The 26647-nt window shown below is 36.9% G+C and overlaps 1 protein-coding gene across 4 annotated transcripts in view; it reads right to left on the bottom strand.

Annotated features, from left to right (window-relative positions):
• The window catches only part of WDFY3 (WD repeat and FYVE domain containing 3), a 238448-nt gene that overhangs the window by 72550 nt on the left and 139251 nt on the right, over positions 1 to 26647 (bottom strand). For 3 of the 4 annotated variants that reach the window (XM_045989611.1, XM_045989613.1, XM_045989614.1), the window contains 11 exons: positions 23468 to 23658; positions 22115 to 22267; positions 17009 to 17082; positions 16762 to 16923; positions 15366 to 15460; positions 11369 to 11489; positions 10932 to 11149; positions 6977 to 7212; positions 5656 to 5790; positions 2676 to 2855; positions 1008 to 1241 (listed from right to left, as the gene is read on the bottom strand). In XM_045989611.1, the coding sequence (XP_045845567.1) occupies positions 1008 to 1241; positions 2676 to 2855; positions 5656 to 5790; positions 6977 to 7212; positions 10932 to 11149; positions 11369 to 11489; positions 15366 to 15460; positions 16762 to 16923; positions 17009 to 17082; positions 22115 to 22267; positions 23468 to 23658 (1799 nt within the window). The remainder of the gene's footprint in view (positions 1 to 1007; positions 1242 to 2675; positions 2856 to 5655; positions 5791 to 6976; positions 7213 to 10931; positions 11150 to 11368; positions 11490 to 15365; positions 15461 to 16761; positions 16924 to 17008; positions 17083 to 22114; positions 22268 to 23467; positions 23659 to 26647) is intronic. The other variant, XM_045989612.1, reaches the window with a different exon arrangement.

Genomic DNA, 26647 nt, shown 5'->3' with positions numbered 1-26647 from the left:
GGTGGACTAAATGTTTGTGTCCCCCCAAATTTATATGGTAAAGCTCTAACCCTCAATGTGATGGCATTAAGAGACAGAGCCATCAGCAGGTAATCAGGTTTACATGAGGTCTTGATGGTGGAGTGCCCATGAGAAGATTAGTGCCCTTGTAAGAAGAAACACCAGAGCTTCTAAGTGTGCGCTCACTTGCTCGCGCTCTCTGCCACGTGAGAGTACAGACAGAGTCTCATCAAACTGGTGTCCCAATATCAGACTTCTCAGTCTCTGGAACTGGGGGAAGTAAATGCCTGTTATTTAAGCCCCCCAGTCTATGGTATTTTATTATAGCAGTCTGAGCTAAGGTAGCAAGCAACCTAGAACTTTGCTGTCTTGAGGAAAAGTAAGTAAGTGCATATTAAGCACCTACTATGTGCAACGCACCATGTCTTAAGCCACACAGGACACCTAGAGCAATAATACTTGGCAATAATATGAAAGAAGGATGGAAGTAGGGAGTTATAAGCTGAGGAGAGGCCTTTGTGTCAAGAGAAGGTGTTTGCACACTGAAGCCCTTGGGCCAAATCCAGCCTATGTCAGTTTTGTTAGACAAAGTCTTATTGAAACACAGCCATGATCATTCATTTATGTATGGTCAATGGCTGCTTTCTGGCTCTAATGATATAGTGGAACAGATGTAACAGAGAACTGCATGGCCTGCACAGCTTGAAATATTTTCTATCTGGCCCTTTACACAAAGAGTCTGTCAATTCCTGGCGTAGGGAAAGTACGATAAAGGACTGAATTAGGGATATGCTTGTGGGAATGGAAAGAAGAGAAACAAACTGTTAGGGTGTGTAGCACATCTGAGATTAAAAAAAAAAATCCCAAAGTCTGTGATATGTTCTGCCTGTACAACCCAGAAGAATATGAAATCTGAAAGGTATCTAGCATCAAATGTGCCTGGTTTTTAATGTTCTAATTAGAATAACTATACAAAAGAGATGTAAATGCATTTTTTTGATCTTTACCTCCAACAAAAGATCAATTAGCGGAGTCTGCTTGCTGGCAGGAGTAAGACATAGGTTGTCTATTATTAAGACCCGCATGAAGTCAAAAACAAACTTCTTAGCTGGGTGATTGGTCAGATAGGTCTTTGTGCCCACGTTGCAGTATTCTGACTGGCTTCTGTTCATCCCTGTGTCTGCTGCAAAGGCTTTAAATTCTTCTGCCGGAGATCCAACCTCATCATCAAGATCAGTCACCTGGTATAATCAAGCAGAAATATATGCTAGTCATATTTGATTTTATGTGATATTTTCACTTCCATGTTTCCTAAAAACCAAATTATAGCAGAAACAGTATTTTCCTTCAACATTTACCTCACACCAAGCTATTCAAAACATTACCTCACTTTGCTTATTCGACTCTCATTTCAAGGTAGCAATTGGGAACCACAGGTCACAGTTATTTAACACATGCTCTTTCTCGTATTAAGCTGATCAGCCACTAACCATGTATCTATTCTATGTTGAATTTTCTCTCTATGGTGGATAACTGCACTTAAAATAAATGAAATGATGAGAATGACTGTATCTACATATTGAAATATACCTACTGAGAAGTCAAATATCACAGAATCCCAGATAAAGATCTGGCACATATCTTTATATGCACCTAAGGGATGATCCATTTTTGCAAATTAAAAAAAACTAAACTAGATTTTTAACTAAATAACTAAATAAACTAGATAACTAAATAACTAAACTAAATAACTCAATTAACTAGATAACTAAATAAACAATGCCAAAACCAAGCCAATTTTGAGCCAACAGGAAAAAAAAAGGACCAAAAGATAGATTATAAACTGCTGACAAGAAAAAGATGTTGAGATAATTACTAAGGTCTGTTTTTACCAGAAAAATTAGGATTTAAAAATCAGAAACAAGCCAGGTCATGTTTTACTTGTCTTTCTCCTAAAATTCCCCATAGTTTCATAATGAGTTTTTCACCTTCATACATGAAGAAAAATTAGTATGAACAAAGTAGTTTATTCCAGGCCCTAGAGTAAGTGGTGGAAGTAAGAGAAGATATCATGAAACTCTAAAGTATATAGAGTAATAAATGTCTTTGGGGCTTTGTTTTAAAGGACTGAAGAAGCACCTGTACCTATGATTACAGTCTAATAATTTTCTATTAAATTAGTATAGAATATAAAAAATAAAAATGGAACAAAGTAAGGAAAGTTGAACGAAAAAGACAAACACTGATTTCATTTTTGTATAAAGACAACCACTCCTATAATTAATTTGTAAAGACTAAGTCCAGGAGATGCCTAATTCCTGAGATACATAAAGTGGAGACAAATTTCGGTGTGACCGGAGTTTTGTCACCTGGATACATTTCACAACAACATGTATGAGCATGTAAAGCAAGAAATGGGTCCACAGTGACTTGGAGAAGGGAGTGACTAACCAGGGACTTCCAAGAGGATGGTAAATGAAACAGGAAGCAGGATTCACTGCTATTTTAGGGGAAAGCAAAGGACAGTGTGAGGAGGAGACACCGGAGAATAATGGGAGAGGTGAGGCTGTAACTTGGTCAGAAGCTTAAAAGACTAGAAGGAAATCCTGCTAACCACCGGGACAGATTAATTCCAGTTTGACAGCCCCCCACCCCAACCCCTGCCTCTTTCCTACCATCTCTGAATAAGGGCGAATGTTGAAGGGGAAGACGGTGGCTGCTAATGCACACAGGAAGTCAGGGCTCATCCACATGGAAGCCAGGTCGGGAACGTTGTGATATAAGTATCTAAAGAACTGCATCAGGGTCACGGGATATTCCCGGAGCCAGGATCCCTCTTCTTCTGATTGCCAAGGCTGTCATGAGGACAAGAAAAGAAATAATTTGTCAGAAAAACTGATGCTGCTAAAAATTGCTTTAAAAACCCATTACTCACTACTTTCCTAAAACTGGTATGTCGATGGTTCGGAACACTTAGGAACCACACACATGAGCAAATATACAGAAACAAATCTAGAAATAGGCTACAACAAAAACAATACTCCCAGAAACTGACAGGACGTTTTTCTGTTCACTGATGTAGTCACAGCTCAGGAACTTGAGTCAGTGATTTTGATTATTTATCAAAAATTTGCTGCCAATAGTGGCTGTATTATCCACAAAGCTGTCCCATCCTCCATCATGGGACAGTTATGAGTAACAGAAAAGATGGGGAAGTTAATCCACCTTTCCGAGCCTCACACTGTCATATGTAAAATAAGAACAATGATTTCAACCATATGCAACTGTGATATTATGATTTATAATGAGAAATACATACTTGGTCTTTGTCCCATCCCATTCTTGGTACAGAGCTACTAAAACCCTCAGAATTTCCTAAGCAAGAAGAGCCATAAAGGGTGTCTTCCCTTAATCATAACAAAGGCCTTTCAACCACACTGAGTTCATGCTAATGCTAAGACTTTTGGAAAGCCCCGAAAGATGGAGGCTTGCTAGGGGAAACAACCACATCATCAGGGGGTTGGAACTTCTAGCACTAACGCTCTGCACCCCCGGGCACCTGGGTAGGCCCAGTTGGTTAAAGTGTCTGCCCTCAGCTCAGGTCACAATCCCAGGGTCCTGGGATTGAGCCCCATATTGGGCTCCTGCTCAGCGGGGAATCTGCTTCTCCATCTCCCTCTCCTCAGTGCTCTCTCTCTCTCTCAAATAATAAATAAAATACTTTAAAAAATATTAAAGAAAAATACAGCTATGCACCCCCTAACTTCTAGGGGGTGGAGAGGGGCTGGAGATTGCGTTCAGTCACCAGTGGCCACTGATTCAATCATGTCTATGTAATGAAGCCTGCATAAAAAGGCTTTAGGACAGGGTCTGGAGACCTGCAGGGTTGGTAAGCACACAGAGATGCAGGTGGAGAGTGCGGAAGCTCTGTGCCCTTCCCCATACCTCACCCTCTGCATGTCTTCCAACTGGCTATTGCTGAGTCACAGCCGTTTATAATACACTGGTAATCTAGGACGTAAAATGCTTTCCCGAGTTGTAGGAACCTCCAATTTATAGCTGGCAGGTCAGAAGCGCAGGTGAATACGTGGACTTGTGACTGGCATCTGATGTGCTGGGGAGGGGGCAATCGTGGGACTGATGCTGTCTCCAGGTAGATAGTATCAGAACTGAAATGAGCTGTGGGACATCCGGCTAGTGTGGCAAACCCCCGTGTATTTGGTGACCAGAAGTGTCAGAAGTGAAGCAGTGTTACAGCAGAATATTGGGAGTAGAGGAGACACACAGGAGTGTGTTTTTCCGTAAAGGCAATACAATAACAATAATGATGATGATAAAAAAGGAAAAAGTGGGGCACCTGGGTGGCTCAGTTCATTAAGTGTCTGACTCTTGGTTTCAGCTCAGGTCACAAGTTCAGCCATGGAGTCTGCTACTGCCTTTGGGCTCTGTGCTAATCAGGGAGTTGGCATGCCCTGTCTTCCTCCCTCTGCTCTTCTCCCTCCCCTCGCCCTGCCACTCCCTCTCTAAAATAAATACATCTTAAAAAAAAACAAGGAAAAAAGGAAAAAAGAATATATATGAACGACACCGATCCGATACTTGCCCAGAGACTGAGTTTTTTTAACTTAGATATATTTTTAAAATATTTTATTTTTTATTTATTTGACAGAGAGAGAGGTCACAAGTAGGCAGAGAGGCAGGCAGAGAGAGAGGAAGCGGGCTCCCTGCGGAGCAGGGAGCCCGACGTGGGGCTCGATCCCAGGACCCTGAGATCATGACCTGAGCCGAAGGCAGTGGCTTAATCCACTGAGCCACCCAGGCGCCCCTTTAACTTAGATTTTTATGTTTGTTTATCAAAAGGGGCCAAAACAAGCATCCCAAAGCATTCTAAATGAATAGAATAGTAATTTCTTTCCTAAGATGACATAGGAATAGTTTTGGCTAAATTAGGTTTGTCAGTACTTGTAATCCAGTGTAGTTAGTAATTCCTCTTACAATGTGATCTTAAATTGTGTAAGCATATTAAGTCATTATTCACAGTATCCCTGTAGGATAAATAGAAACATACATTTTGCCACTTAGTCTTTCAATTCTTCATATCTAAGTTAGAAATAATTAGAATAGTAAAAACAAATACGTTTTTCACCTTTAAATGGAAGTGATTTTCAAAGTTCAAATAACACATTGCAACGACATAGACTATATGTTATATACACATATACCTTGTAATATACAGTTTTTGTAATATACATTTCATAACACCAATGATATCAGTTAACACTTATGAATCACTTACTACATACCAGGCACTCTTGTAAGTGCTTTATGTAGATGCTAACTCCCTATGAAATCCTCACAACAATCCTAAGAGATGAGTTCTCTGCCACCAGCATTTCATACATGAAGAAACTGAGGCACACAGAGACCAGGATGTCTTAAGCACCAGACATGGGATCTGGACCCGAGCAGGGCTCCAGAGTCCATGGTCTCATCAGCTGCTTGGTCCATCCTTACAGCAGAGATCAAAACCACAGGCTGAGCTTCCGGAGACCGTGCATTTAATGAACAGCCACGTTACGTAAGGAGGCCTGTCTTTAAGCGCACACTATGGACCAGACGTGGCACCAGCAGGCTGGGGCGTCTCTGCAGACTTACTGAATTCAGCATGCTGCGCAGCATCCCCAGCAGCAAGAAAGCGGCTTCTGTGCACACGTTATGGATGGAAGACACCACAGTGCCACTGGAGGCGGGAACTCCGAAGATAAACGTCCAAATGGAATCTAGATCAAACTGAAGAGATCGGAGTGAAGGAAGATTAGCCACCGTCAAGTTTGTTTCAGCGAGAGAGCCTCACAAGTTCTAATATTCTGAAAACTTCTTGGACACTAATGAGGTTTTTTTCAAAGTGATCCATGATGGAGAGATAGAGACCTAGTATGCCTCCCTCCTAAATTCTGAAAATTTGTAAATTTTCACATTTGTAAAGAAATAAGAATACTATGTATCATCCTGTCTTAGGTACTTAGGCAAAAAGCAAGGCTTTCTACTTTTTTTTCCTCTATGAAAACAAACAAAAAGAAAATGCTAATTAGCCAGGAGATAACATTTTAGAACTATGATTTTAATTAAGCAGGATCTTCTAAAATATCATGTGGGACTCACTCCCCACCCCACCTTGGCAATATTCTAATTCACTTTGAGATTATATACAGATAAGATCTGATGAAATAAAAATCAGTTTAGGAGACTTATTCATAGCAGTTTTATATAACACTTTATGACTATGGTGTCATGCTTATTTTGAAAAATTACATAACCAACCAAACTGTTAAGCCTGAATCTGAAGCCTGACTTAATGTAAGGGTACAGACTTCGTTTTCATGTTAAAGTTTCTGTCAATTACTAGAATTGATTTGAATTAGCATTTGGAATTATGATGCTAATAGTTGAGTCAAATCTGAATTCCTAACTCCTCACAGTGCCACAAACATAAGCTCTATACCGCTCTCCACAATAAAGCCTTAGTGTTTTTTTCTAAAGTGGATGTTATCTATCATTAGGAAATCAAAGACATTTTTTGTAATCAGAATTTGCACTAAGAATCCTATCCAATTAATTCATGGTATACACACCACTCTCTTTATTTTCAGTTCTACAGAAATGACATTATACTTCTAGATAAAATCATATAACTCAAATTCTTCAAATCACCATTCAAATACCACCCAAAGTCTTTATGCATACAGAATCATACAGAGTAATCAAACAAAACAAAACAAACAAAAAAACCCAACAGAGACAAAGGACTTCTTTTTGTGAAAGTTTTCTGTAGTATCTTCAGATTTTTCTTCCCAAATCAAACTCTAAATGTGAGGAAGGGATGGAATCCCTTTGGTTTTACGGTGAGTAACCCATCACCACACGGTGATTTTTCGGCACATAGAATTACACTTACGCCTTACTAGATAATTCCTACCTGGCAACCCTGCTTACATCGGCTGCTGATGACAGGCACACTGACCTGCAGGTTCTCAGGCAGCTCACTAACTGGCTGCTGCAGAAACAATGCCATGAGGAGAAAATAGAGAGCAGGGACATTAGTGTGTTTAGGAAGGAATGACTGAAGAACTGGGAAACCAGGAAAATGACAAGCATCCCGGTTAATCTCCCTGACCGTCGATCTCCCGCCAGCACTCCTGCCCACATTGAATCCTAAGAGGAGAGGAAATGTAACAGTAAGTACAAAATGAATAATTGATTGCCATGCTGTATTAACAAAGAAAGGAGTAATTCAGTATATGTGACATTTCTCTCCAGAACATTCACACTAATACAGGCAATTAACTATTCCATTGTTGAATTAATCTTCCAGGTAAAAGTTCTCTTACTATCTCTGATTTCAGCAAGCCTGTCTCTTAGAATACAGGTCTTGAAAAATAACCGAGACAATCAGATACAAGAGGTAAGATAAATTTTACACGTTCAAAGAATACCCTCAAATGAGCTAAAATCTTCCCTAAGAATAAATTAAAATTCAAAACATAGCCAAAATGTAGGCTGCTACAACAATGTACCTTAAAAAACTAAAATTGCGGTCATCATATTTAGTGGATAAATGTAATTAACTATATTTAGTTAATATATGTCATTTGTCTGGATACTGTTAAACTAGTTAACTGTAAATTACCTACAAGTTTTGAGACAAGACGAAATAAATAAGCACAATAATCTTTCCTCACAACATGATCTGTAGTTCTGTTGGGAAGCTGCCCGGCGCTGGGACAGCAAATGGGAGCCTACTGTGACTGGGGCTATTCACACAAGCAGGCTTCTTCCTAGAAACATAGTCTGACTAGGAGATGGTCAGTGGGGACTGATATGGCTTACACAGTATCAGCCTTTCCATCACTCCTGCTCCCTCCATTCTATAACTTATCAGGATACAACTCGAACATTCAGTTCTTTCGCCTCCCCAAACCTAGTGCAGCACTCAGCACAGAATAAAGTGCTGGCCAGAGTTTCAATATAAAACTTGTATGAACAGCAACCAAGAGAAGAAGGGTTGATTTTTATTCTGAAGCAATTTTTATTTCAAATGAATATTCATTTTTTTCTTCCTATTTGTTTTTTCTAGGGTGAAGTGAGCACATGCTTGCAACTATTTAAATAAAACAGAAATTTGTGTCTAGCTAGCTTTTTAATGATTTCATCCTAACCAATTGGTTAGCGTGATGTGAATTAATCTTCTCAAGTATGTTCTAATTAAAAAATTACATAGCAATTTACCAGCCTCTTTCATAGATTATCTCATTTCTCAAACACAATGAACGTGTGAGTCAGAAGTTGCTATGATCCTTTTTATAACATGGAAAATGGGCAATTTGTTCAGTCACCAAGTTGAAGAGCGGTGGTACTGGGACTTGGGCCTGACGTCTCTATATCAGAGTTTATAAAGTTGGACTGTCCCCCTTGGCCTTCCTAATGACATTGTCACATTTCTGAAAGACTGGCTGCATTAGGACACTGATGATTTTTGCTTATAGTGAATTCTAAGTGAAGTTATCAGTACGAAAAAGTCTTGAGCTTTAAGAAGTCAAAGGACATAAAGTAGTATTTTATACATTAAACAGGAAAACAAATTTTGAATAAATTACACATCCTAAATGAAAACCAGTACAAGCATTTATTTTCCTTTCTAAATTCTCACATTCTGTTTTTCCCTATAATTAATCTTAAGAATACTTAGTATGTTACTAACAATTAAGCCTTAATTTAGATTCAAGTAACAGCTACATGGAAGATATCTTATAAAGAAAAATTTGACAAAAACTAATAAATGTGAATAAAACACTCAAAGACATTAGGTTGCTCATCACGTCAAAGAGAAACAGAATCAAATTATATGAGATATATATATGTATGTATACAAACACATATATGTGTGTTATATAGGTACTCAGGGAAAATTAAACTGAATCAAATTTAAATTAAACTTAAATTCTTAGATTTCTCTTTCAGAATGACAGCAGCATATGTAATTTCTAAGCAGGTAACAATGAAGGACAAGTAAATTCTAAGATCAGATGTGGAAAAGCACCCTTTTCTGATGTTACTGAAGTGATACAGGACAGCCAAAAGAAAAGGGGATTAACACTGAGAAGACAGTTACTTAGACTCTATTACTGCTGGGTTCAGAAACCTTATGCATTTAACAGTCTTACTTTCCTAATTAAAGAAATTAATAGGCTTATTGTCTATAAAGTATAACTTATATCTATGAAATATATACCTGTCTCCAGAATCATGAAGCCCAAATGAGACGACACATGTTAAAAGACTTTGGCAAATCACACTGTGCAATAGGAGTCTTAGTTAGGTGTTCTCACTACTGTGGTTTTGATGTTTGATGAGAAGTGGGGCTGTCACCTGGCACTCAGAACTCTCACACTCAGCAGTACTCACATTCCCAGCTCACTTCCTAGCAGCTACCACTAAGGTCAATAAGTGAAATCTCTTGCTACCAAACTGTTCATAGTAGTAACATTTGTAGGCTATATCCCTCTCCTAGGGTTGATGCAAAATAGTGATTTTTTTTTTTTTGGATCATAAAAGTATATATAATGATACTTTAGAATACGTATTTTAAAGCCAACAATTTTCTTGAGAACATTTCACAGTGAATTCTTTTCTTCATTACCAAGTTTCTTCAGACATTTTCCAATATGAAATAACAATAAAAGAATCTTTGTAAACACTGTCTTCCTAACACTTTCTTTGATATTTGAGAAAGCATTGCAGGTAGCACCTAGGTATTGATGCTTTTGCGTTTTTTTTTCTTTAAGAGATACATTACATATTCAATTTGGATCCCTAATTGACAAGGGCAAACGTGTATTCTTGATGTTTATTCTAGAATACAATTACATATGATTTAAAAACTTATTATAAAGACAAATATATTTTTTAAATACTTGATTTAAAAACAGTAAGAATTGAATGCCTAGAATTTTCAATAAAAACATGATTTTAAATATATATAGTTCCAAAATAAGATCATTAAGATGAACAGCAGTTCAAGTGACTCTCTAACATAGGAAACTGTAATTTTCTAGTATTACTTAAATGCTCAGTTCCATGTTGAAAACTGCATAGAACCAGCAAGCAGACAACAGGGAATTTTGGCTAAAACTTCAAGCTTAAATATTTGAGAAGCAATATAATATAACTGTTAAAAGCAGGGCATTAGATCTAATCGACCTGGATTCAATTTTTGACACTTCCTAGCTGACAAGTGACTTCATCCCTATGCCTCGGTTTTCTCATCTCTAAAATGGGTATGATAGTTATTTATCTCATGGACTATTGTGAAAACAAGTTAATGGTTGAAAATGAAAATATCTAGTAACTGGCACAGATACAGCATGAAAAATACTGATTACTATTAATTTAGTCTTGATAATTTGCTAACTACTTATAGATCAGAAAGGGAACTACAAAACAAAAGGACTGTAAGGAATTCCCTTAGCTTTCACATCTGTAATATACTGTGTCTGCCTTCCATTTGCTTTGTAATTTAAAAAAACAAAATTGAAGCTAAGCTTTTTATTCATCTGTTCATTCATTAAAATTCATGACTCTGGGGCATCTGGATGGCTCAGTCAATTAAGCATCTGACTTCAGCTCAAGTCATGATCTCGGGGTCCTGGGATGAAGCCCCACATTGGGCTCCTTGCTCAGTCAGAGTCTGCTTATGCTTCTTCCTCTCCCTCTCTCACTTGTTCTCTCTCTCTCAAATAAATAAAATCTTTAAAAAAAAATTCATGATTCTTAATGACTGTCAGATAAATTTAAGAGTATAAGATTTAAAAACAAAACGAAAGACAAGAGTACAAGAGAGCTTATTTTAAAGCAGCTGATGTTAAGTCCCATACCTAATACAGTTCCGATCTTATTAGTTAAGACAGAATCTGTCTGTTCCAGCCACCCTCCACCGCTGAGTCCTTCCTTAAACTTGATGAGGATAGACTGATTACTCAGTAGCACAACAAGAATCCTCATGGCTGCCGTAACTGTGGTGGAATGCAAGTGTTCTTCCATAAACATCATAATCCAGTCAAAACCCAGTGTCCTGACCAGTTCTTCACAAGCTCTATTTAAAGGCAGATGAATTAAGAAGGCAAAAACAGAACATTAATTTCAAGGGTTAGGACTCAAAATTTTTAAAAAGTAAGACTAGTTTTATTCTCAAGATATTATAAATTGCAGGATTCAAAAAATCTGTTAAAAGTCAATAGCAATTCTTTTTTCTCTACTATGAATTAACTAGTAATAGCACCTGTACCATCAATTCTAAGAAAATTTTACTTACTGCAAATTAATGCTTGTCTTTTCTTTAGATGTGTAAACTAGTTTTAGCAAGATATCTAGAAGTCTATTCCTCAAAAGTATAAGATTAGCAGATACAAGACCTCCAAACTCTTCTTCAGTTCCTACAATGAAAATATATACATTAAATTGCCTTAGTAGATAAGCCAGTATAAAATATACAACACAGTCCTAGGAAATCTCACTGAAAAATACAACTTTCAGAAAACATTTTGTCTAGGAGTACTTTCCACTAAAGTGGACAAGCAAAAGGGTCCATTTATTTACTTCTCTTTAGAATCCTGAAAATTGTTCATTTGTATTTGACATTGTCTAAACAAGTAATAAAAGGTTGTAAACTTTTTTTATATAATATTTAACTGCCCCCCCACCAATAGAGTCAAAGTAGTCACATGGATAAAAATAACAATTCAAATCCTTAACTTCCAGTTTCATGCTGAAGGATATAAACAGTTAAATTTACCAGATTTAAAAATGAAACAAATAGGAAGCACAGAATATTCAATAAATGTCATATATAAAGGAGACTTAGAATTAAATAGCATAAAAGATAAAGGCACACAAATGCACAGAGAAATTAGAAAAGAAAGGGAGGAAAATAATAAACTTATGGTTCTCAATGAACAGTGCTGGAAGCACACAGGACTGCGCATCTATGGGCCAGTGGTTGAGGCCCAGGCCTGACATGATGGGTGAAGCCTTGGTAATCACAATTCCCAAGTCTTCCTTTACCTAGAATTGAGGCTCAGGCTAAACTTTGACTTACTATGGTCATTTGCTTTTACTTGTTTGGGCAAGGGATTCTTTTCTTTAAACACTGTCTTTTATTTATTTTTTTATTTTTTTAGATTTTATTTATTTATTTGACAGATAGAGATCACAAGTAGAGAGAGAGGAGGAAGCAGGCTCTCTACCAAGCAGAGAGCCCCATGCGGGGCTCGATCCCGGGACCCTGGGATCATGACCTGAGCGAAAGGCAGAAGCTTTAACCCACTGAGCCACCCAGGCGCCCCAAACACTGTCTTTTAAATGGCTAATTTTGTGCCTTAATTATTGGGACGGGTACTTCAAGCTTATCAAGAGGAGCTCAAGATTCTCTTCTCTTCTAAGAGGTAAGACTGGTATTTTATAAATTGTTTTATTAAAACACATACCATACAACCTAAATTGAGATGAAGATTACTTCCTTTCAATTATTTCCTTTTCAACTTTTTTTTTCAGTAAATGACGATCCACACAGAAGCAAAAAATTCTCCTTAGACTAATATCTAGTTTTCTGTCAGTTTTGCTTCCCGTAATTTTCAAATATAAAACAATAAACTCTGAATTTCCAGCTTAATTTCTTCCCCCTCAGACTGATGCTTTCTTCCACACTGCACTATTCTTTTATGCTATTTTATTTTGCACTATTATGATATTGCTGTTCATTATTATTCAAGTCATTTTCTTTTTTGTAGGTATATCCTGAATGCTGTATAAACAACTTCAAAAACAAAACAAAACTATGGTTTGAATTTTTTAGATCATAGTATAGTTAATATAGTCTTTAGTCCGTATCAAATAAATAGCAAATATCCTTTACTAATAAGACCAGGAATGAACTTCTGACTTATTTCAAATGGCAATGAAGTGATGAGAATACTAGTCTAATTAACTTGGTAATTAACAGATAACTTCTGTTATCTAACTTGGTAGATAACGGAAAACTTAGCAATTTATACATCTCCACTACTGTACTCTCCTCAAAGAAAATTTTTTTAAAAAATATTTTATTTATTTATTTGACAGATGGAGATCACAAGCAGGCAGAAAGGCAGGCAGAGAGCGAGGGGGAACCAGGCTCCCTGATGAGCAGAGAGCCCGATGCGGGACTCGATCCTAGGACCCTGAGACCATACCTGAGCTCAAGGCAGAGGCTTAACTCACTGACCCACTCTGGTGGCCCCTCAAAGAAAATTTTATACTAGTTGTGCTCACTGGATTCAACAGCCAGCAAGAAATATGGAGACTAGAGAAATATTTTTCTCTACATCTTTTTTATACTTGAAATAAACATTACATGTTTTTCTCTGCATCTTTTTTATACTTGAAATAAACATTACATATTTCTGAAGATTTTTAAAGGACTTTTGCTAATACTTACTTACTTGGCTTATATTAATTAATTCAGAGCTAAGAAATAATCCTTGCATCTACCATATGCATTTAAAACAGTGGTTAAAACACGGTGGTTAAAAAGCTTATAATGTTGTTTTGGATTACCTGCATTCAAATGCAAGTAGCATAATCTCAGGTAAATTTATTTTACTACTCTTTCTAGGTCTTAGTTTCTTCCCTTGTAAAACTAAGATAGCAATAATACCTATCTCACAGGATTGTTACAAGAATATAAGAAGCACTTAAACAGTTCATGTCAGATACTAAGCGCTCAGCTCAGTAAGTGTTAACCGTTTTTATCTTCATGCTACCTGTCCACTGCTAATTTGCTTTACTGAAGAAATACCAACATTGTTACAAATGAGCAGGCTCATGTGAGTGTTCAGCTGCAGTCTTATGTTCTGCTATAATCTGCAGGAATTTACTGAGGCTCCCAAATCTTAGGTTCTCTTTCAAAAAACATGAGTACAACACTTTCTCTTCTTATTCATGAAGCACCAGAGAGAGGCCACGCTCCAGATGGGATAGCTAACAAGGAGAACACCTCTGTGAGGCACTGATTCAACAGTATTATTTTTCACTTGTCCAAGTGGACAGTGGTCTAAAGGAAGTCATTTATATGATACCATTTTGGAATAAAGTAACAGGATAATAATGGAAATAATAATTGCAAATATAAGATATTGTGACTTTAATTACAAGTCAATCTAAAAGGTTCTTTCAATGCTTTCTAAACAAATCCCCTATCTTAGAACATACAAAAGGAAAAATATAGAAGAGAGGGAAAATATGTAGCAAACGAGAAAGATTGGAAAAAAAAAAAGTCAGTTGAGTCGACTTTTGATTTTGTCTCAGACCATGAGCTCAGTGCCTGGGGACTGAGTCCCATGTCATCAGGCTGCACTCTCGGCCGGGAGTCTGCTGGAGATTCTCTCCCTCCCTCCCACTCTGCTCCATCCTCTGCTCATGGTCTCTCTCTCTCAAATAATTTAAAAAAAAGTGGTTGTTATGGGCCCAGTATCTCACAAATTGTGAAACTATTTTTATTTTATACTTACATAAAATGATTCTAGTAAAATGCTTTTTCTCTAAATGACCACTAAATATTTAACAGGAAAATGAAAGTAAGTTACATACATTTAATTCATAATAGCAACTGTTTCTGAAGAGATGTATTTTTAAAAATTAATCAATGTTCAAAAATCACACAGAATAGTTTGTTACTTTAAAGGAAACCTGCTATGAATCCTCTATGATAGAAAACATTTAATGTTTTCCCATTTTTAAGTTTTTTACACAGTGATTTTACAACTACATGTTATGCTATGTTCAACCACATGTATAGCTACATCTGTCACTATATACACTATTATAATACCACTAACTATATTCCCTACACTGTATCTTTCAGCCCTGTGACTTCTCTATTTTTACTGCTTTAAGAGGCTTTTTGTTTTCAAATTTACATAAAATTAACATCCAGTATTTTATTGGTTTCAGGTGTACAATGATTCAACAATTCTACACACTTTCTCAGTGTTCATCACGGTAAGTCTACTCTTAATCCCCTTTACTTCACCCATCTCTACCCACCTCCAGGAAAGATTTTAGTTTTTTAAGTAAAATTAATAATCTATTAAATTAGATAGTTAATTCTGTGTTTCTGTATACTTTATAGGCTTGACTTATGATAAATACATCTATGAATAGACCATGAAAAGTAATGTAAGAAGAAAAGTAATATAATAAAATCACATATAATTCTAAATTGTGCCAGAAAACAGGGCGTAGAAATTAGTTTCCGAGTTGAAGACTTGACTTACCAGTATCAAGCTTCTCTTCATTGTTTATTTCCATAACTACAAATTTCTCACAAACTGCAAATGTTGGTAAAGTAGAAGAAATAAACTGGCCAAACCTTTAAATACAAGAAAAAAGTTACAGATTTTAGGTTTCTCTTTCCCCAAAACAAACAAACAAAAATATAAAGAAACAAAACACAAAGAAATGAAAAAATACTACTTCTTGTTTTAACTAATTTTTTATACACCTTTAGATGATTGTATTCGTTTTACATCCTCTAGGATCACTGCAATTAACGTTATATGTTACAGTCTTTTAAAACATAGGGCAAAATATTTCTTCAGAAATATGAGTCCTTTAATGTATTTTTAAGAATCAAACAGTATGATCCAAATCAAAATGTCCTAACATTTTTCTGTACAGATCCACTGTAGCGTAGTAATGAAGAACTTGCGTTTTGACTCTGTTTTTAATCTTATTACCTGAGGCAAGTAGCTTACCCTCTCTGGGTTTTAGTTTCTTAATTGATAAAGTAGATAAAACCAAAAATTTGATAGCTTTCAGTGGTAATTTTAGGAAAGTGATCATTATATTTCCAGAATAAGATTTAAACAAAATTGTTAAATAACAAGAATTTTTAAACTCCAGTTCTAAATCTGTTGCCATGTTACAAAAATATCTTCGGAGTAAATGAATATAAAACTGAGTGATTTACATGCTACACAGATTAGAGATTAGTCTAGTGGGAATATTCTAATCAGTAGGAGTGATTTCACCTGGATATCGGGAAAATGGCATGAAAAGTGGTCAAACTAAATTTAACCAATTCTCTACTTGGAAAAAATCTTTGGTTAAGGAGCGTTCTGCTTCCATTTCCAGTTAAAATGGGAATTACTAGTAGATATTAAAATTATTCTACAGACCATCCACAAATATGTCTTCAGTCATTTCTCATTAGCAGCAAAATAATCAATCATATAAAAGGTTGAATATACAAAAATAAAACATCACCATCTGTTTGGGTGATCAAGAATAAATACACAAAAGAGATGGTATGCCCACAATAGGGGGTATGTGTATGTGTGCACATGCATACTTGGGCACATGCACTTCAGAAGTAGCAGGGCTGGGGCAAGATGAACCAAGAATTCCTGTACTGAACACTTTTATGTCTAGGACAAAAATCTTGTTGGGCTCAGTCCTACATATTCTCTTATTCATCACTGGCAAGAACTGGTTTTGCTGTATAAAGACAAGACCCTGAGACTTGCATATTTTTTGTGCCTTACAAATATTCTGAATATTGACATTACAGGTATTACACAGGCATAAGAATCAGTTACATTTGTCTCATGCACTTTCGTCTCATTCGTACTTTTAGTGAATAAACAGACACATAACAGTAGTGTTCACTACCTGAGCAGATCATTGCTGTTGGGAAAACCTTGTAGTAAGAAGCTCAGCACATTACTAATAGCAGCAATGGTAGGTTGGGATAAAGACATATCTCGAAGAGTCAGTAGCAATTTGGGGATTAGCTGAAATTCCCTCATTAATTTGGCATTCTTTGAAGCTTCACTATAAGAAAAAGAAAAGTTTATAAAGGCTGTGCTATCATCTCTTCTATAACTGAACAATTAACTACATCGATATTAACTAATACCTGGACTCAGTGAGCAGTTCAATGAAGTGTTCAAATAAGGAAAGATGAAGTTCATATGGTGCATGGAGCCAAACCTACAATAAAAATAAAGAACAGTGGTATGTTTAGGGTAAAAAGATACCCCAAATGACTAGCTAACGAACATAAGTATAGCACACAGAACTTATTTCACCTATATTATCAATGGCATCATAAAGAATTCTCATATCAGATCATTAACAATGTCTATTTCTGGGTTTTCATCATTTGAAATTGTTCTTATTCTCTTACAGAATGAGATTCATCTTCAAGGAAGTTCACATAAAGGACTGAGGAGAAATACAGGTTTTTGATATCTTTAAAATCCTAAAAAACTAAAATGGGTAAAAATTTCCAGAACTAACAACTAAAGCTGCATTCAAATTCAACAAGAATTAGTAACATGGGATTAAAGGAACTAAAAGAAAGCTTCAGGGAAGGCAACTCCCCGTGGCATTCCAATGGCAGAGTAGTCACACAGGCCGCGGCATTCCACAGGCCTACGCCCTTCTCTGAAACCTTCCCTCACCCCCAGCAGCCTCCGTGTTACATTTTATCAAGCCAGGTATTATGGCTGATTTCATGCTCTACATTAATCCCAACACTATATAATTAACTGAATATAATATAGGGTGAAGCCCTAAAAAATTGCTTGTATATAAGACTTCTGGTTCTGTTTATAAAAGAATATTGTTATGGAAATTACCCTCCTAGAGTAAACAACTGGAAAGGGAAAATGTATAGAAAACTTATTTGGAAATTAAGGACTGAATATCATTACTGAATACTTAACAGAGCATATGAAATAGAATGAATAAAGAATGCTGCTTCCTGAGGACAAAGACTGAGTGAATAGAATCTCATGTGGGGTCCAAAATTGGAATCAATCACTGCAGAAGAGTACACCAAATAATTCTTGGAACATACAAAGGTCTGAGACTAGTTTGCACACCCACCAAAGACCATGTAGATTTCTTAACGCCTGGGGAGTTAGGCAGAGGCCCTAGAAGTGAAATATCTAAGTAGTGGGGCTAAATTTGTGCTAGACTAAAGGTTACTCTAGGTCCACCCTACCAAATCTTACAAGTGTGCCTCAAAAAGATAACTACAATACCAGAGCAAAGTTCAATACTTTTGTAAAAGAATATGACAAAATCTAGCACTTAACAGTGTAAAATTTAGCATATGATCAAAAATTACCAAGCATGCAAAGAAAAAGAAAAATATGATCCATAAGAAGGTGAAAAATCAATTATTATATGTAGCTCAGAAATGACAGAAAATGATAGAATCATGAGGACTTTCAAAACTCTATTAAAAATGTACTCCAGGGGCACCTGGGTGGCTCAGTGGGTTAAACCTCTGCCTTTGGCCCAGGTCATGATCTCAGGGGTCCTGGGATGGAGCGCTGCATAGGGCTCTCTGCTCAGCAGGGAGCCTGCTTCCCCCTCCCCCCTCTGCCTGCCTCTCTGCCTACTTGTGATCTCTCTGCCAAATAAACAAATAAAATTAAAAAAAAAAAAAAAATGCTCCAGGGGTGCCTGGGTGGCTTAGTTGGTTAGGTGGCAGACCACTGATTTTGGCTCAGGTCATGGTCTCAGGGTCCTGGGATCAAGCCCTACACTAGGCTCCACACTCAGTAGGGAGTCAGCTTGAGGATTCTCTCCCTCTTTCTCTCCTCCCACTCATGCAGTCTAAAATCAATCAATCAATCTTTAAAAAATGTTCCATATGCTAAAGAGTATAACCAAAAATATGAACATGAGGAGGAGAAATAGAAAGTAACTGGAGATCCAAAATGAATGTCTACAGAGGAGAAGTAAAATATTTAAAATGAAAATTACACAGGATGGGACTAACAGTAGATTGGACACTGCAGAAAATAATTCAGTGAGCCTGAAGACACAACAGTGGAAATTACTCAAAATCAAGTATGAGAAAAGAACTAAAAAGAAATAATAGCATCAGTGACTTGTGGGAAAATACCAAGGAACCTAAGACACATGTAATTGGAGTACAGAAAAGGTTGGGGAGACTACCAGGAAGAAGAGCTATAGAAATAATGGCTAAAATTTTTCTAATTTGATAAAAATGCAACTCACAGATCTAGAAAAGTCAACAAACCCCAAGCAGAAGAAACACAGAAAAGACAATGGGATGACTGACATCTTTAAGGCATAAAAAGAATTTTTAAAAAGTCAACTAGAATTCTATTCTATGCAAAAATACCCTTGAAAAGAGAAAAAAATAAAGACTTTTTTGGATGGGAGAATTTAAGGCTAACAGGCACTATGAAAATGTCACAGAAAGTTCTTCAGATTAGAAGAATAAGAGAAGATGGCAATCTGGATCTACATAAAGGAATAAAAACAGCATGTTATATATGTGGTTAAGTATAAAAGAATTTTTAAAAATTGTCTTTCAAAGATAACTTACTATTTAAGCAAATATAATATAGAAAAGTACTGTGGAGATCATAAACATATAGAAATAAAATGTTGGACAAAAATAGCATGAAGGACAGGATGGGAGAAATCGCAGTATATCTTTGCAAGGTTTTTACACTATGGGTAAAGTGGTATAATGTATTCTGAAGACAGACTGAATTGTTATAACTATAAATTCTCAAACGACCACTAAAAAGAAAAAACCTATAATTCTATTACCATTATCTTACTTATATCTGTGAAATACTATTTTAAAAATAAGGTTGAATTATTTATGGACTATTATGGTTTGCAGTAATTAGGGATACTATATAATACCATAAAGTGAGCAAGGTAATTTAAAATGAAGCCAAAATGTGTCCAGCAACTGAATTTCTGATGTTTGCATATTAGATTTTAATCAGATTCTTGAAACTAATGATCACTCCTGATTTAAACATACCTGTTTCCAGATGAAAACAAAGCCAGGCTTGATTAAGTAGGTCTACTTAGTACTCCCATAATTCTGCATACCTTTATCTCTGTGCTTTCACAAGTTTTTAATGGTCTATTTATCTGCTCTTCTTTTCTAATAGATTAAATGCCTTGAGGCAAGGACTCTCTTATTTTCACATCATTAGCACCTAACACAATGCCTGGCTCAAAGATGCTTAATAGGTATTTTCTAAAAGAATGAGAGGTTTGTATAGCCCAATTTTTTAAAAGATTTTTATTTATTTGACAGATACAGAGAGAGAGAAAACAAGCAGGGGGGAGCAGCAGAGGGAGAGAGAGAAAAACAGGCTCCTGGTTGAGCAGGAAGCCCAAGATGGGGCTTGATCCCAGTACCCTGAAGCGAAGGCAGATGCTTAACCAACTGAGCCATCCAGACACATTTGTAAATAAAAATATATTTACAAATATCTACAATATTTGTAAATATTCAAAATTACAACTCTGAATATCAGATTAAGAAATGAATACTTTATTGTGGAAGTTTATACTGGAAGTTTTGAATAATATGATTATGCCTTAGAAAGAATGAGTTCAAAAGATCTATGGATAGGTTGAGGAAAGGGGGAATAAAGTGATAATTATCCTACTTGGTAAAAGAAGATGATTAGGGCTTCGGCTAAGTTGTAAAAGTAGACACCAGAAGGTCAACTACAGGAAATATGGAAGTACAGTCTAGAGGACTTAATTTCAGACTGTTTATAAACAGGGAAGAAGAAGAAAGCTGATTTTTCAATTTCAAGCCTTGGTGACTAGGGAAATGGTGGTGTTATTAATAGAAACAGAGTTAGAAGGAAGAACTAATTTGGGGAAGAATGTTGAGTTGAGTTTAGGTGTTGCTGGGACATAAAAACGGAAATGTTGAACAAGAGATCAGCACTAAGTGTAGAATTCAGATGTCAAGCTAGAGATCAGATTTGGGGCTCAACTTTGTAGAAATGAGGCTATGGGATGGGGTAAGAACCTAAAGGGAAGAACATAATAAAAAAAAGATAAAGAAATAGGACACTTTTATGTAAAAATAATGAAAATTTCAGAGCCAGAAAATTAAGGGGGAAGTAGTGAGAAACACAGGACACTGCTAGCAAGAGAGTCAGGAGCTGCAAAAAGAGAGGGACACTGGGGTGCCTGGGTGGCTCGGTTGTTGAGCGTCTGCCTTTGACTCAGGTCATGATCCCAGGGTCCTGGGATCAAGTCCCATATTGGGCTCCTTGCTCAGTGGGGAGCCTGCTTCTTCCTCTCCCTCTCCCCCTCCCCCTGCTCATGCTCTCTCTCAAATAAATAAATAAAATCTTAAAAAACAAACAAACAAACAAAAAAAAACCGGTGGGAGATACTGCAGCATTTGCTCCTGAGCTGTGGGTACTGAAGACTGAGTATGGGCCATGCTGCTAATATGCTTTCAAATACAGCTTCAGGAAAATAGAGCACACAGCCTGTTAATCAGGGATTTAAGATAACTCAAAGACAGAGCTTACAGTAGTTATGAGGAAGAAGAGTTGTGGCCTAGACATTACAGCCAGCAAACATTTAGTTCTAGATACCAGTGTGGGCGGTAGTGATAGAAAGACATGGTCTCTGCATACATGACGCCTACAGCCCCACCGGGAAGATACATACAGATATAAAGCATTGTGTGTATGTATGTGTGTGTACACTATATATATGCATATTGAATATGCACAGTACAGTGAATGGGAAGTTAAAGGGAAAAGAGATATGTGAGATTAAGTGGTACCTTATTATTTAGACAAAATAAATGCTAGTTTATTATGCAGCTACTATTAATCGAAATTTCAGGTGTAATAGCTCATATTTATGGAGGAAAAACTTGTATTAGAAATATCTGATTAAAATAGGTTTGCCTCTCATAAAGCCAGAGGAAGCAGCAAAGTAGCTCTAGTTAGGTAAATGCCTTACAGCATTTCACTTCTACACTACTTGTAAACTGGACTATCCTTGGAGAGAAGAAACACCCTCACTACCTTGTATTTTGTACTTTACTAATGACATTAATAGGAGCATCGTAAAAGTAAAAAATTAAACACATCCTAGAGACAAAAACTGTTTAACAGTTAACTCTATCAACATACAGAATAAGAAATGGATTCATTGACTGTATATTACCAGTCAGTGTTCATATACATACTTCAAAATCACAAAGTAGATCCTGGAAAGCAGTTGAATTTGGAATAATGGAGGTCTCATGCCCACTATCAACAGTTCCCACCAAGGAAAATGTTAGATGGAGAATGTGGCTGTTAAGGAGGGAACGTTTCTTCTTAAGCAGCATTGCCAGCAACTGAAAGAAAGCAATACCACATGCCCATTGATTAATCTTATGACTCTCACACACACACACACACACACACACACACACCTCTGTGCAAAGCAATTCCTGAGGCTTCTAAGCTGATTTCTAAATTTTTCTTATGACAATATAACATTAGAGAAAATCTGAAAAGCAGGGTAATCCCATCACTCTATCATTAAAATATATTGTACATAAACTCTTTCAATTCACATGTATTTAATTTGTTGCCATCATGTGCATATAATTTTTTACTTTTTCCTCACATAACATTTTATTACAAAGATTTTTTTTGCACCATAGTCTTCATAATTACAATTTTAAAAGGTTGAATGATATTCTCTGAAATAGTTATAGAATTGAGTCATTCTCACAATGTTGGAACATTTAAAGGGTTTGTGTATTTTCACGAAATTTGGTAAGCAATGCCGTAATAATCATTTTGAAAGTTTTGCAAAATAAAACACTTAGCAAAATAGTGTGAATAAATCTACAGAAAACAGTACAGTAAATAATTTACTCACTATCAATGAACTACCGGCTATAGTAAGAGAAGGCATTTATACTTCATCTACACTAACAGGATTTAAGCTTCCTCCAAATACTTGTGTTTCTCTTCTGACAAATAACTTTCTGGCTAAACCTAGTAGGTTGTGGATATTTTTAATCCCACATGAGTTTTCAGAACTAGCAACGGCACATGTATTACAAAGTGGCTCTCACATCTCCTAGGTAAGTGAAGGGGGCTGGGTGGTAAAAGATGACTGGGTGTGGAGGCGGAAGACCAGGAAAGCGAGGAGAACTCTGGGTCTATCACGGATTTGGCAACCTCTAGAGTAGCTGGCAATATGACCCTATTTCATTTCACTCCTATTTCCAGAGAGAAAAGGAACTCCAAACTAGCAAATATATCTGAAATAACTGAGTAACTGAAATACGCAAGCCTAATTCAAAAGTGTAAGAAGGCAGATTTGATGAGATAAGACAAAAAGTTTGAGCCAAAATAAACAATTCAAAATCTCACTTGAAATACATTACTTTTACTAAAAACTTGTGACCTTTAAAGTTTACTTGGATGAATTCTTCCAGAGTGAAAAAATATGAGTAATAACGAAAATTAGAGGAGTCTTTTTTTTTTTTTTTTCTTTTGAACACAAAGAAAAGCAAAGGTGAAGCTTTACGGTTACAAACCTGGTAGCCCTTGATTCTTTCCATTTCTTTGCTGGCTAGTGGGTTACTCTTGACCACACAAACCAGGGCCTTGACTGCTGCGTACAGCCCTTCCACATCAGAAGCCATGGCCACCAGGCCCAGGATGGCCGCCGCTCCACCAATGTACTGCAAAGTAGTGGCAACAGGCTTAGGGACAAACGTTCTTACTCCTGATTAAAAGACAGTGAAAAATAATTAAATTCCCCATGTTAATAAGAACTGAATAAATCACCTTAAGAAGTATTTAATTTTAAATTCTACTTTAAAAAAAAAAAAAACACCTTAATCCTAAAACAAATATTCAAAAAAAAAGATTCAAGGTAGGATGTGGGAGGCAGTAAGTGCTAATACCTACACTCAAGAGGTGAGGCGGGGGTAAAAGAAGGAGTAGAGAAGGGCTGGGGTTTGAGAGTAAGCTCAAAGGTTTTGACTGTGTAGCTTTGGGTAACATGAAGAAAAAGTGCAGAGGCCCTGAGAAAGAATGCATTTCTGAGGAGAGTGAGAATGCCTGATTGGGTACTGTTGGGAATAACTCCGAGGAGGGCAACAGCACTCCAACTCTGAACTGGGGGGTGGGGTGTGGATGCCATCCTGGCAAGGACCCAGTATTCCCAAGAGAAGCCAAGCAAGGCACATCACTGGCTATTACTCAAAGTCTTCCTAGTTCTATAGCCTATGTAACAGTACATCACTGACCCCAGAAAAGTATCACCATGTGGAAAGAAAGGATCAGAACTTAGGGTCCACTAAAAAAACCTCACATCGGGGCGCCTGGGTGGCTCAGTGGTTTAAGCTGCTGCCTTCGGCTCAGGTCATGATCTCAGGGTCCTGGGATCGAGTCCCACATCGGGCTCTCTGCTCAGCGGTGAGCCTGCTTCCCTCTCACTCTCTCTGTCTGCCTCTCTGCCTACTTGTGATCTCTCTCTGTCAAATAAATAAGTAAAATCTTTAAAAAAAAAAAAAAAAAAAAAAAAAACAAAAAAAAAAACCTCACATCTATGTTCCTAACCTTGCTTTTTAAAAAAGGTACTATTTGAATGTCATCTGCCTACTAATTGAGATTGAGTTTTCCAAAAATAAAATTAATATGCATTTTATATTTCTATGTGCTTGGCAGTATTCATAATATTTGGCACTATATTATGGCACTTAATTTTTTTTTTTTAATTTATTTTCAGTGTAACAGTATTCATTGTTTTTGCACCACACCCAGTGCTCCATGCAATACGTGCCCTCCCTATTACCCACCACCTGGTTCCCCAACCTCCTACCCACCGCCCCTTCAAAACCCTCAGGTTGTTTTTCAGAGTCCATAGTCTCTCATGGTTCATCTCCCCTTCCAATTTCCCTCAACTCCCTTCTCCTCTCCATCTCTCCATGTCCTCCATGTTATTTGTTATGCTCCACAAATAAGTGAAACCATATGATACTTGACTCTCTCTGCTTGACTTATTTCACTCAGCATAATCTCTTCCAGTCCCATCCATGTTGCTATAAAAGTTGGTTATTCATCCTTTCTGATGGAGGCATAATACTCCATCGTGTATATGGACCACATCTTCCTTATCCATTTGTCCGTTGAAGGGCATCTTGGTTCTTTCCACTGTTTGGCGACCGTGGCCATTGCTGCTATAAACATTGGGGTACAGATGGCTCTTCTTTTCACTACATCTGTATCCTTGGGGTAAATACCCAGTAATGCAATTGTAGGGTCATAGGGAAGCTCTATTTTTAATTTCTTGAGGAATCTCCACACTGTTCTCCAAAGTGGCTGCACCAACTTTGCATTCCCACCAACTGTGTAAGAGGGTTCCCCTTTCTCCACATCCTCTCCAACACATGTTGTTTCCTGTCTTGCTAATTTTGGCCATTCTAACTGGTGTAAGGTGATATCTCAATGTGGTTTTGATTTGAATCTCCCTGATGGCTAGTGATGATGAGCATTTTTTCATGTGTCTGATAGCCATTTGTATGTCTTCACTGGAGAAGTGTCTGTTCATATCTTCTGCCCATTTTTTGATATGATTATCTGTTTTGTGTGTGTTGAGTTTGAGGAGTTCTTTATAGATCCTGGATATCAACTTTTGTCTGTACTGTCATTTGCAAATATCTTCTCCCATTCCATAGGTTGCCTTTTTGTTTTGTTGACTGTTTCCTTTGCTGATGGCACTTAATTTTGAAAACTACCTTCTAGGGTAATTAGGGCCAGCACTGCTAGTTTACAGATAAGAAAGTTGAAGTCCAAAGAGCTCAAATGTCTGGCATAATGCCACATAGTAATAGGATAGGAGCTAGAACCTAACTCTTTCAACTCTTAACCCACTGCTCTTTTTACTATACCATGTGCTGCTATCTTTTTGCAAAGGACATAGAGCAGAGCTCAATCAACACTTCTGAATTGAATAATCAACCATGTGCATTAGCATAAAGAAAACTGTTTTATCAATGCAATGTGGTTAAAGAAGAAAACGAAAGTTAAGATACATGCACACCACTGAGACAAGAAAAACTGCCATGTATCTTACTGACAAACATGTAGGATTCTGACCAGAAGAACACTAACTTTTTGTTAAACTAAAATTTGTACATTTATATAATGGCTGGTTCTGAATTTTGGATGATGTGACCAGATTATGTTTCAGGATTCTATCTAACCAAAAAAATCAACTCTTTTTAAGCAGAAGCAGACATCAGGTAAAAGGCTCTGCAGAACGTATACCAGCTTTAACTTTTACTATATTTGGATTCACTATTTATATGCCAAAGCTCTTATTTCTAGCTCATTTCCAAATAACAGACGCACTTCTGGGTACCACCACGGCTGCACCAAGCCATGCAATAACTATCAATACTTCTAACTCATTACATCTACCCCTAAATGTAGTGCGAAATTTACCTTGAAATTACATGGAAGTATGTAGTCAGCACTCATCGGTGCTGAGAAAAGAGGGAAAGGTTCATGGGATGTTTAAAAAGGTTATGATTTTTTTTTTTTAAAGATTTTATTTATTTATTTGACAGACAGAGATCACAAGTAGGCAGAGAAGCAGGCAGAGAGAGAGAGGAGGAAGCAGGCTCCCCGCCGAGCAGAGAGCCTGATGTGGGACTCGATCCCAGGACCCTGAGATCATGACCTGAGCCGAAGGCAGTGGCTTAAAC

This window comes from Meles meles, chromosome 2 (assembly GCF_922984935.1).
Source record: "Meles meles chromosome 2, mMelMel3.1 paternal haplotype, whole genome shotgun sequence".
NCBI classification, from domain to species: Eukaryota; Metazoa; Chordata; class Mammalia; order Carnivora; family Mustelidae; genus Meles; species Meles meles.
Note: the sequence above shows the minus strand (reverse complement) of the source record. Positions and strands in the feature narration are given on the sequence as shown.